General features: G+C 34.0%; 1 protein-coding gene across 1 annotated transcript in view; it reads right to left on the minus strand.

Annotated features, from left to right (window-relative positions):
* LOC107585420 (nuclear receptor subfamily 6 group A member 1-B-like) overlaps positions 1 to 9,426 on the minus strand; it is a 31,577-nt gene extending 22,151 nt beyond the window's left edge. Inside the window, exons 1-2 of the mRNA XM_016272438.1 lie at positions 9,236 to 9,426; positions 4,536 to 4,571 (exon numbers count right to left, since the gene is read on the minus strand). Coding sequence (XP_016127924.1) covers positions 4,536 to 4,571; positions 9,236 to 9,299 — 100 coding nt within the window. The 5' untranslated portion in view covers positions 9,300 to 9,426. The remainder of the gene's footprint in view (positions 1 to 4,535; positions 4,572 to 9,235) is intronic.
* Positions 9,427 to 11,853: the final 2,427 nt, after the last annotated feature.

Consider the following 11,853-nt stretch of genomic DNA (forward strand, 5'->3'; position numbering starts at 1 on the left):
ATATATATATATATATATATGAAAACAATTTTAAACAACGCTGTAATACCACAGTATTTTGATATATACCATGGCACTGATTGGTATAAATATATATTTCAATAAATACCATGGTACATAAAGTAAATAGTAATACCATGACATTTGTAGGATACTCATGATACTTTTAAAAACTCATGGTAATACCATTGTATTTTGATATATACCATGGTACATAAATGTAAAAACTTTAAATTCTAATACCATGGTACTTTTTATACATACAATAGTACTGAATGGTTATCATGCACTGTAGTATTTAAAGGGTAGTCCAAAGAATATCATGGTACATATTAAAAAACATGGTAATACCAGAGTATTTTAATAAATACCATGGTACTGATTGCTTTATTCATGTACCAAGTTATTTCAAATAATATTATTTATTTTAGAGAAAACTGTACAGAATCAAATAACATACTAAAACCATAGAACTTTGATATTTACCATGCTACCGAATGGTTTTTATTATCAATTTACCATAGTATTTAAAGGGTACTGGATAGAATATCATGGTACATAACACATGAAAAGGGTGGTAATACCACAATATCTTGTTATATACACTGGTTCACTACACTCAATTACCAAGGTATTTATAGGGTCTTTTGAAGAATAATAAAACAAAAATATACTTTTTGGTAGGTTAGTATACATTAGAAAATTCTCAAGCAAAAAAAAAATTTGTATATAACTTTATTTTGCATTTCTTACAAAGGAAATAAAACCATATTGTTTTCGGTTTCTTCCAAGCTGACAAAAAAATCAGAGCGCTTATGATGTATGACTCCGTACGCTTTCCCATTTTTTATTCAAATGAATACCACTAAAGAACATCATACAATAGCAGATGATTACAACCACAATAATAATTATATGCTAAAAAAAAATCAGCATATAATTACACAATCTCCTAGTGCAATCTAACACAGCCGGATATGTGTTTAATCAAATAGCAAATCTAGCTAAGATTTATCATATTTAACACTGAGTTTGGGACATGCAAAGGCACACCTGGTGCATTCTGGGAACATTCAACGCTGTCGGTGAGTTTGGATGCATAAGAAACCATCGACCGTTGGCTGTGCCCTGAAATTACCATATACTACACGTCAACTCTCTCCCAGCAAACCGACCGCACTTTTCTCCTTATTACGGCTGCGATATACATTCATTGATGTCGTTGGGTTTAACATGTAAGCGACTCACTGACCAATGAGTGCAAACTGCAGTAGGAACAATGGAACATTGTCTGGTAAGACATTTCAGACACTACATTTGTGACCTTCAGACCTAAAAAAAACTGAACTTTGCAGACAAAACCTTTCAAACCTTCACTCAACAAGCACAAGAAGGTGTAAAAGGTATAAGGTAAGCAATGCTGCACTTTTGGTTTTTATTCAAAGGCTCTCTAGGGGTCTTTAATATTCAGTAATATTATTGATTTAACTGCACTGACAATATTGAATAAAAACAATTTTATTTGAAACATTCTGTATTGTATAAAACACTATATAAATAAATGTTACGTGACTTGAATAGTTGATTCAATGTAGATGAGTTTGTTTCTTCATCTGAACAGATTTGGAGAAATTCAGCATTACATAATTTGCTCACCAGTGGATCCTCTGCAGTGAATGGGTGCCGTCAGATTGAGAGTCCAAACAGCTGATGAAAACATCTATGGCTGCCAGCCAGCCACTAACGACTATTTTTATTTCGATTAACCTATCGACTAATTTATCGATTAATCTAAACTATTCATTTCCCACAAAAAAAATCTACAATTTTACTTAAGAATATTTTATTAAACTATATTTTATTAAACCAAATGAAATCCTAATTTCTATGAAATCCTTTTTTAAAGCAAAAATATAGTGCAACATAAAGTGTCCATCTCATAGTCCAAATCATTGAAATCAAAGTTCAGCATTATAGTGTAAGAATGCCAACATATCCACATGTTCTAGTCTACTAATAATACAATTATAATCAAAAAACACTTTTTAAAGGAGTATTTACCAGAAATGTTATTTACCAGAATTTATTTAGGAGAAAAATGTTAATGTGCAGTACTTCTGAAAAAAAAAAAAAAATGCATTTTTTTTTTTTTTAATAAAATCAATTAATTGGAGGTGCTTTTGATTTTTAAAATTTAATGGAACCATTCAAATGGAATCCAGAAAATAATGGTAAAGTAAAAATTTGGTAAAGATAAAACTAAATTAATTAGACAGGCTTTTTGATTAATAAAATAGAATTTGACCATTAAAACAGAGTATAGAAAAATGAAAATGGAACATTTGGAAATAAAACGGATTTCATAGGGCCCTATAATTATAATACATTTTTTTGTGGTAATAAAAATAGATGTAAGTGAACAATAGCCTTTAAAATTACTTAAAATACATATATAATAGCAATGAGGCAATAATAATTAGTTCAAATAACGTATCAAAAGCAAGAAATCATGTGGTTTTATTGAACAAAACTATTAAAATACATAATGTATTATAAACAATAGAGCTAATGTACATTACATATTACAACAAAGGACTGCAGAGGGCGCCAACGGCCTGATGATTATTTTTACACATTGCTGTGCGATCTAATACTTGTTTAATATTGACCAAGCACCATTTAATTCAAATGTCCATTTAATCTTTAATATTTGGCCATTTCTTTAGCACAGAAATGCTATAGCCACTGTAATTAAACGAATGTAAACGTGTAAACTCAGAGTGAGGGTTTGAGCTTTTATTTTGAAAACACAATGCATTCTCCTGAGATTTATAAATTATTTACCTTACAAATCTGATGAAATAGCGCACGTTGCGTTCCCAGATGAACGTTATAATAAACCCAAACTCAACACAACATGCAGAGATGGAATTTGAGACGCTCCACATGTAAATGATAACAGTTTCTGTGGAACTACTGTGAACAGAGCCACTGTGTGACGCACGTACTTAACCTACACGCATGTAAATAATTAAAGCGCATATACTGTATTAGAACTGCATTGCATAAAATTATTTTAATTAAATCGTAGCATTTGTGAATTCACAATTATGCTTAATTATGATTTATTAAATGGGTTTAATATATCATGCAGCCTTGGGAAACAGTCTAATGATGTGTTTTATGGATTCTCATCCATGAAATGTGCCACTTCCGGTATTTTGCCGGTTAGTCGACACGAGCAAAATGAAGTCGATGATTTTTAAAAATTGAATACTCTAATAAAATCGACGAATCGTGACAGCCCTAAAAACATCACAATAATCCACATTACTCTGGCACATCAATCAACATCTTATGAAGTGAAAAGATGCATGTAACAAACAAATCCAACATTAAGACATTTTCAAATTCAAACCATTGCTTTCATCTAAAACGAGTCCACTATCCATAATATTGCTTACTCTATTGAAGAGAAATTTGAAGAAAACTTCTCAGGAGAGAAATTTGCACAAATCAAGAACCGTTTACAAGCAAAAACAGTTGTTCTAAACGAATATGCTTGTTGACTTTGATGTGAGAGGATGGAATTTTTCACTGGAGGAAGCTGGAGTGGTGTGGGTTACTTGTGGATTATTGTATGAAGAGTATGAACTCTCATTCTGACGGCACCCATTCACTGCATAGGATGCATCAGATCCACTGGTAAGCAAGTTATATACTGCTAAATTTCTCCAAATCTGTTCTGATGAAGAAAAACTCATCTAGGGTGGCCTGAGGATGATTTTGTGTGTGAACTATTCCTTTAAGTATTATAGTACTCTTAAAATAATAATAATCAAAATAAATAATCAAAATCACCAAAATACTTTTAGCCAATCAGATGCCTAGAATCCCTGCTTGTTGGCATATTGTGCCTGATTGCTGACCTAACTTTGACTCCACTGCCACAGAGAGTGAAGGTGATGTCACCAGAGAGAGAGAGAGTGTGTGTGTGTGTGTGTGTGTGTGTGTGTGTGTGTGGAACACTCTTCCGTCGCTTTACGGCTTAATTGGTTTCTCACATAAATCAAGTGCTTTCTCTAACAATGTTCGACCCTGACTTGTAAAGCTTTACAGCAGCATGCATGCATGTATTACAGAAGGATTTGTTGGCAACATAAGATCAGAAGCTCCTGAACTTATTCCGACCTCTAAAAGGTGCACTTTCACCAGAGCTTTGGAGAATGAGGGAAAAGAAGAGCTCTGTGACATGCCCTACTGGTGAAGATGAGTACTGCAGTCTCCTTTTATTCTGGATGCTATTTTTTAATTCCCTCTACATTTGAGTTTCATTACAGAATGCCACAATAGACTCAAATTCTCAACCCTCTTCTAATAATATTAATAAAATAAAAACACAATATTAAAAAAAACCCACACAATATAATGTTCACTATTCTGCATGATTTAAAAAATGTTTGAGACACAAAGCACAGAAATGAGCCAATATAGACAGTAGGTGTCGGCATGGAGATCATGCACAGTTTCCTCACCCGTGTCGTCCTGAAGGGAGTTCTCCTCATAAAAACCTGCAGAGAGAAAGAGTGAGAGAATATGAGGGGGCATTAGGAAGTTGGTCTTTATACAACAGAAATTCAAACTTTTCTAAGACAGAAAAATAAGAATATGTGATTGTATTTTTGCAAACTGATGAATGAGATTTATGTCCTTATCAACAACTAGTCTCTATATGATTTTTATTTCCACATCTATTGTGCCTGCAGATTTTCAAACTGAAAAAAAATCATTTTAGTGAATCGTTTTGTTCCGACATTTCCTGTAATTAAACTCAAAACAAATCAAAGAGATTAACCAATTTATTTATTTTTTTCAGATAATGTTTGCATCTTTTTAAAGTGAAATCATTAGCTAAATGCTAGTCATTGTGGGATTTGACTTATATAAATTAGTACTTTTCTAGGTTTATTTGTTGTGTTACTTTAGGATCATTTATATATCATAATAATTTTTTTTTTATATTTTGAATTGGATTTTATTTCTAAATGTTCAGTATTCATTTTTAGATTTAATAATTTTGTTATTTTTATTATTCTTTGCTTTTTTTTATTTAGCTTTATTTTTTCAGTTTTAGCAATATAGTGTGGCTAATACTGATTTTAGTGGTTCACCAAACTGTGATTTTCAGTTATATATACACATGCAGAGGCTCTAAAAAGGTTTTGGACACTTAAGATGTTTTGACATTAAAATGTTTGAATATCATTCCATTTAATAGCAAAAATATCAAACCAAGTGGCGTTCACATGTTGCGCTAAAGTTTGGACAACAAGAATTGATAAATTATAATAGAAATATCAGTATATCTGTTTTGTAAACTTTTTGTGAAATGTTTTTATTCAAACAAGAAAAAAGTTTTTTTTTTTCAAAATAAATGCTATACTTTATATGATATTTTCAATCTAAAGCAATGGAATTCAAGCATTTTGTGCCTTTAAAGTTTGCAAATACTTTGTGGTCACTGAAAATATTTATAAAATGACAATTTAGGGATATTAATATAATGATGGCAAATTAATGTTTTCTATAAATAATAAATACATATTGACATTAAGCTCAATAAATGTATTTTATACAAAATGTAAATAATAATTTAATGATAGTAAATGAAAATGTTTTTAAAAAATTAAATACATTGATATTAATAACACTAAAAGTACATTTTATATACAATTTAAATGACAGTTTAATGATATCAAATGGAAATGTTTTTTTTATAAAAAAAATAAATGTATTGATACTAATATTAATAAATGTACATTTTATATTTATAATTATATATAAATGTAAATATTAAATTCACTGATTAAAATGTAAATGTAAATATAATTTACATGACAAATGGATTATTTTTTTATTAAAAATAAATATATTAATATTAAAAAATGTGTATTTTATGTACTATTTAAATGTCAATTTAATTATATCAAATGGAAATATAAACATATCAATATTAATATTAAAAAAATGGGTATTTATATACAATTAAATATCAATTTAATAACAGAAAAAATAAAAATGTTTTATAAATACTGTTAAATATATTGATATTAATAAACATGCATTGTATATGCAATTTAAATGTCAATTTAATGATAGCAAATATATGTTTTTAATAAAAAAAATATATACTGATAGTATTATTAATAAATTAGTATTTTATCTAAAATATAAATTACAATTTAATTATGGGAAATGAAATGCTTTATTATTAATATACAAATATATCAATATTCACATATACATAATTTACATGGACTTTTATGAATCTGTAAAGCGGAAAATATTCTGGGCAGATGCAGATTGTCTCAAAACAAAAACAAAAAAAAATATTGGCTCATTATATCATGATATATCACTGTCAATTTACATCATTAATTGGAGTCCATGAGAAGCAATGGAATAGGTTTAAAGCTAAAAAACTGCATGATCTGTATTCACAAAGAACAAAAACACACACACAGTCACATGGCATGCATACTCACAGGTATAGGGACAAATGCATACAAAAGCACACTCACACATACCAACACCCCACCCCCCGCCTGCAGAAGAGAGGGATGAGGCTGCCCAGATGTCTTCAGTTCCACTTGGCTGATGGAAGGAAAGAGGGATCGTGAGGGGAGCTGTACAGATGTAGTAGTGATATGTAACCTGAATATCCATTTATTTTCCATAGCTTCATCATTCATATCCATGTATGACTTCATTTCCTATGCTGAACACAAAAGAAGATATTTTGAAGAATGTTGGTAACTAAACCATTTCAGTTCCCACTGACATCCACTGTATTTTCATCCACACAATGGAAGTCAATGGAAACCAAAGCTGTTTATTTACAAACATTCTTCAAAATAAGTCTTCCCAAGAAGAAAGAAAGGCATACAGGTTTGGAATGACTTAAGATTTCAAAGAATTCTCATTCTTCCCTGGACTATCCCTTCAAAATGCAATGCTTTAAAAATGCAGTTTATACAGCAAAATTAATGGAAAACAAAAACTCTCATGGGGCAGAATGAATCTACCTGTTCAACATGTCCGTCAAGATTTCTATGGCAACAAGAGGGTCAAAACAAGGGGTCATGGAATGGCCAGGGGCAGGGGGGGTTATGATCCCTGTAAGGGGGAGGACAGAAAGTTTATCTTTTATGTGTTTATGACGGGTGTTTGTTTATTTGTGGGGGAAGTGCTACCAACCTTAAAGATAAAATCTCAAATCACACACACACACACAAACACACACACACACACACTCCCTTTCACATACAGTAATTGTATTAGTAGTGGAGGAAATTTGACCCTTTGTTTTTTTTAGCTTGACATTTAAAGTCTAATTTATATACATAAGTAAAAAAATATATACTTTTTATAGTGAATATGTATATAAAATGTATATAAAGCAATACACATTGGCATCTCCTTCTTCTCTCGTTTTCCGCTCCGTAAGGTCAGTGAGAGTAGAAAGGTCACTCAGAAGTGAAAGGTCAAGGCTGTTGACTATACAGTTGTATTCTGGTATGTGCAGTGACTAATCCAGTGTTTCTATAGCAACACTCATCAGCTGGACTTAATGTAACTGTTGAATTATTGACTTTCAGGTTCTGTAAAAATGAAACACGTCATGTTGGGTTTGTGTGTGTTTGTGTTGTCCACAGTTGCTGAATGTGTGTGTGCATATATGTGCCAAACACATGCAGGAAACACAGCTGTAAAATTTGGAAGTCCTGGCAACCTTTGTGTGCGCTAAAAACAAGCTGGTCATCTTAAGAGTGTATGTGTGTTTCCTTAATCTACTTCATGCTTTAACATCTAAATTTTAAAATTTAAGATTAAAAAAATAATAAAATACTTCAACCTGTGACTGACTCGAACAGATTCACATTTTCATGTTGCAAAAAAATAAAACTAGGTATACTAGCTCGTACACCATAAATGTAGTGTAATATTATTCATGAATAATTTACGCCAACAATAATCGTTCATTCTCTTCAGACAGCAATGGTAAATCATTCTCTTATTACCCGTCCATCTGACACACCTCTATCCAGAGGGTCAAGACATGAGACCACTCTACCGGAGCAGAAACTACTGGTTAATTACATAGCATGGACGTTTGATACACTTTCTGTGCTAATATCACATTATTTTACCGAGTCACATAAATGATCACATTTGCTGAATCCTGTCAATCCAGGATGCCAATCCTGAATATGCAGTGATGTCTTTATATTGTAAATTGCAGTGTTATTCCAACACTCTTAAAAACAAAAAAAAGGTTCCAAAAGGAGGTTTTCACAGTGATGATATAGAAGAACCATTTTTGTTCCAAAAAGAACCTTTCAGTGCCAAAGAGAAAGGAAAACTTGAAATCGCATCATATGACCCCTTTAAAAAGAACCAATTGTATTAGTGTGAAGAACATTTTAACCTGTTTTCACTATAAATAACCTTTTATAGATGTGAAGAGTTCCATTGATGTTAAAGGTAAAAATCAGAGATGAAGATAAAGAAGCTTTAGGAGTCATCACATCCCATAATAACATATATGGGCTTTAGTAGGAAACAGAGCAAAGATATTCAACTTCTATTTTTTCCAGTTAAACAAAAAAAAGTTTATATTTAATATATTATAATTACTAATATTCTAAACAAACTAGTGTAAACTAATGAACAAATATATATATATTTGTATATATAATTTGTTATTCTTTGTCTATTGATTTATGTTCACTGATTAAAAATGCTTCAGCTGCTTGTTTGTTGTCATCGACGTGTTTTTGTGGCGCTCGAGGGTGATTCGCTCAAGTTCAAAAGTTCATCTTTTACGATTCCTCGCGGACGTGCATATAAAACACATTCCTCAGCAGCGCTTTAAAATACCTCACTGTCCCCAAACTCCAGCTCTATACGTCCATTCATTACATTACACACACATTTACTCCATACACTGGTAATAAATTACAAATTGCATTAACATTGCACAATGTTCCATTGAGAAAGCTCTAAAAGTAGGCTATATTATTTAAAACAAACCTGGGAAGGATAATTTGAGAAACAATAAAGCAAAGCAATACACTTTGCCTGAATTATGCCCTCATGCATAATACAAGATTCAGAACTTTAACTCAATTTTCATCTGAGACTGCATAACTGTGCACGGGAATCAGAAACTCACCGGCGCTCAGTAATTTGTCCCGTTTGGAGAAGTCAAATCCGTTGGGTCGGTTCTCCACCTCCATCCTCCTATAGATGAACTGAGCGTGTCTTTCTCCTCGGTCCGCCTGCACTCTGAGCTCTGAGCTCGGACCTCTGCTCTCCGCGCGCTCATGTCAAGCGCTCATGTTAGCGTGAAAACACCTTGCTCAGGTCACGTGACGACACGCCCCCGCGACGCCATCTGGGATTTAGAGTTAATCAGATAGATGGATGGATGGATGGATAGACTTTTAAACACTAACTATAAACTTTATAACAGAATCACAGAGACCACCAGGAGGGTACATTTAATTTAAAAGTCCGTGAAAGTGATTTTGTACCTCTTTGGGATGGCACAATTAAGCACCGTTTACTTGCAGAACGCAAGCTTCTAGGGGCACATAAGTTTGAAGTAATGAATTTAGGTAAAGGGGTGCAGAGCCAGTGGTGGTTTTGTAGACAAACATCAATGCCTTGAATTTTATGCGAGCAGCTATAGGTAGCCAGTGCAAATTCATAAACAGTGGTGTGACATGCATTCTTTTCGGCTCATTAAAAATGTATCTTGCTGCCGCGTTCTGGATTAATTGTAAAGGTTTGATAGAACTGTCTGGAAGACCTGCCAAGAAAGCATTGCAATAGTTCAGTCTGGACAGAACAAGAGGTTGAACAGGGAGTTGTGAAGCATATTCTGAAAGAAAGGGCTTGATCTTCTTGATGTTGAATAAAGCAAATCTGCAGGACCGGGCGGTTTTAGCAATGTGGTCTGAGAAATTCAGCTTATCATCAATCACAACTCCAAGGTTTCTGGCTGTTATGGTTGATGTGCCTAACTGGATGGTGAAATTGTTATGAAACGATGGGTTTGCTGGAACCACAAGCAGTTCTGTCTTGGCAAGGTTGAGTTGAAGGTGATGGTCCTTCATCCAGCAAGAAATGTATGTTATACAAGCTGAGATGCGAGCAGCTATCTTTGGATCATCAGGATGGAATGAGAGGTAGAGTTAAGTGTCATCAGCATAGCAGTGATATGAAAAGCCATGTTTCTGAATGACAGAACCTAGTGATGCCATGTAGACAGAGAAGAGAAGTGGTCCAAGAACTGAGCCCTGAGGCACCCCAGTAGTTAGATGTTGCAACTTGGACACCTCACCTCTTCAAGATACCTTGAAGGATCTATCTGAGATGTAAGACTCAAACCACTGGTGTGCAGTTCCTGAAATGCCCTTTGCCAATAGGGTTGACAGGAGGATCTGGTGGTTACTCGTGTCAAAAGCAGAGGACAGATCCAGCAAGATAAGTATTGAAGATTTGCAATCCGCTCTTGCCAGTCTTGGGGCTTCAACAACTGAGAGCAAGGCAGTCTCGGTTGAATGTTCACTTCTGAAACCAGACTGGTTGCTGTTGAGGAGGTTGTTCTGTGTGTGAGAAAGGCGGAGACTTGGTTGAGCACAGCTCGTTCAAGTGTTTTTGCAATGAAAGGAAGAAGGGAAACCGGTCTGTAATTCTCTAAAAGAGATGGGTTAAGGGTGGGTTTCTTAAGTAGTGGGGTTATACGAGCCTGTCTAAATGCTGAGGGAAAAACACCAGTGTGATGGGATGGGTTAATGCAGTGAGTGAGTGCAGGTAACTCCAGGAGAAATGGCTTGAAGGAGATGAGATGGAATAAGATCAAGTGGACAAGTAGTAGGATGATTAGAAAAGATGAGCTTGGAGACTTCTGCCTCAGAGAATGAAGAGAAGGATGTGAATGAGTGTATGTTTGCTGGTAAGATGTGCTTGACAGATTGTGGTATGGAAAATTGTGCACTGATGGTTTTAATTTTATTAATGAAGAACGTGGCAAAGTCGTTAGCTGTTAGAGTTGATGAAGGAGGGGGAGGAGGAGGACAAAGGAGGGAGGAAAATGTTTTAAAGAGCATGCGAGAGTTAGACGAATTGTTAATTTTATGATAGTATGTCCTTTCAGCAGTGGAGAGATTAGCAGAGAAGGAAGAGAGGAGTGACTGATATACATTAAGGTCAGTAGGTAGTAGCTTATACTTGGGCATTCTCCTCTGTAAATCGTGTTCTGGGGAGGGCGGGGGGGATTCACGGCCCCCCCCACCATTGGGCCTTTAGAATCGTCCTAACCCCCAACACCCCTCCCCCCTTACAGCGCCACTGCATCCATGAAACCACCATGAATATGATGGATTATGACCACCTTGAATATGATGCATCCATGAAACCACCATGAACATGAGTATATAACATACTATCTCTGTTTCCACTTGTAGTACACTTGAACCCATCTTTCATACACTAGTACACTCAAGTGGTAACTAAATAATTTTTTTAAATACAGAGATAGAATAGCACATTTGAGTTAATATTCATGGAGTCCCAAAATAGCATAGTTGAGTACACTTAGATGATCTTAAGTTTATCTTAAGAAGTCCTATATATAATTTACCACAATTAAAATCATATGATGTTTATACGTACCACCATGTTGTAGGGATTTGCTCGTCCAGTAGATGGAGGCGTTGCGTTAAGATGGCAGGGAGAGAGAGAGAGAGAGAGAGAGAGAGAGAGAGAGAGAGAGAGAGAGAGGAG

Source organism: Sinocyclocheilus grahami, unplaced genomic scaffold (assembly GCF_001515645.1).
Source record: "Sinocyclocheilus grahami isolate Dianchi unplaced genomic scaffold, SAMN03320097.WGS_v1.1 scaffold70.1, whole genome shotgun sequence".
Classification (NCBI taxonomy): domain Eukaryota; kingdom Metazoa; phylum Chordata; class Actinopteri; order Cypriniformes; family Cyprinidae; genus Sinocyclocheilus; species Sinocyclocheilus grahami.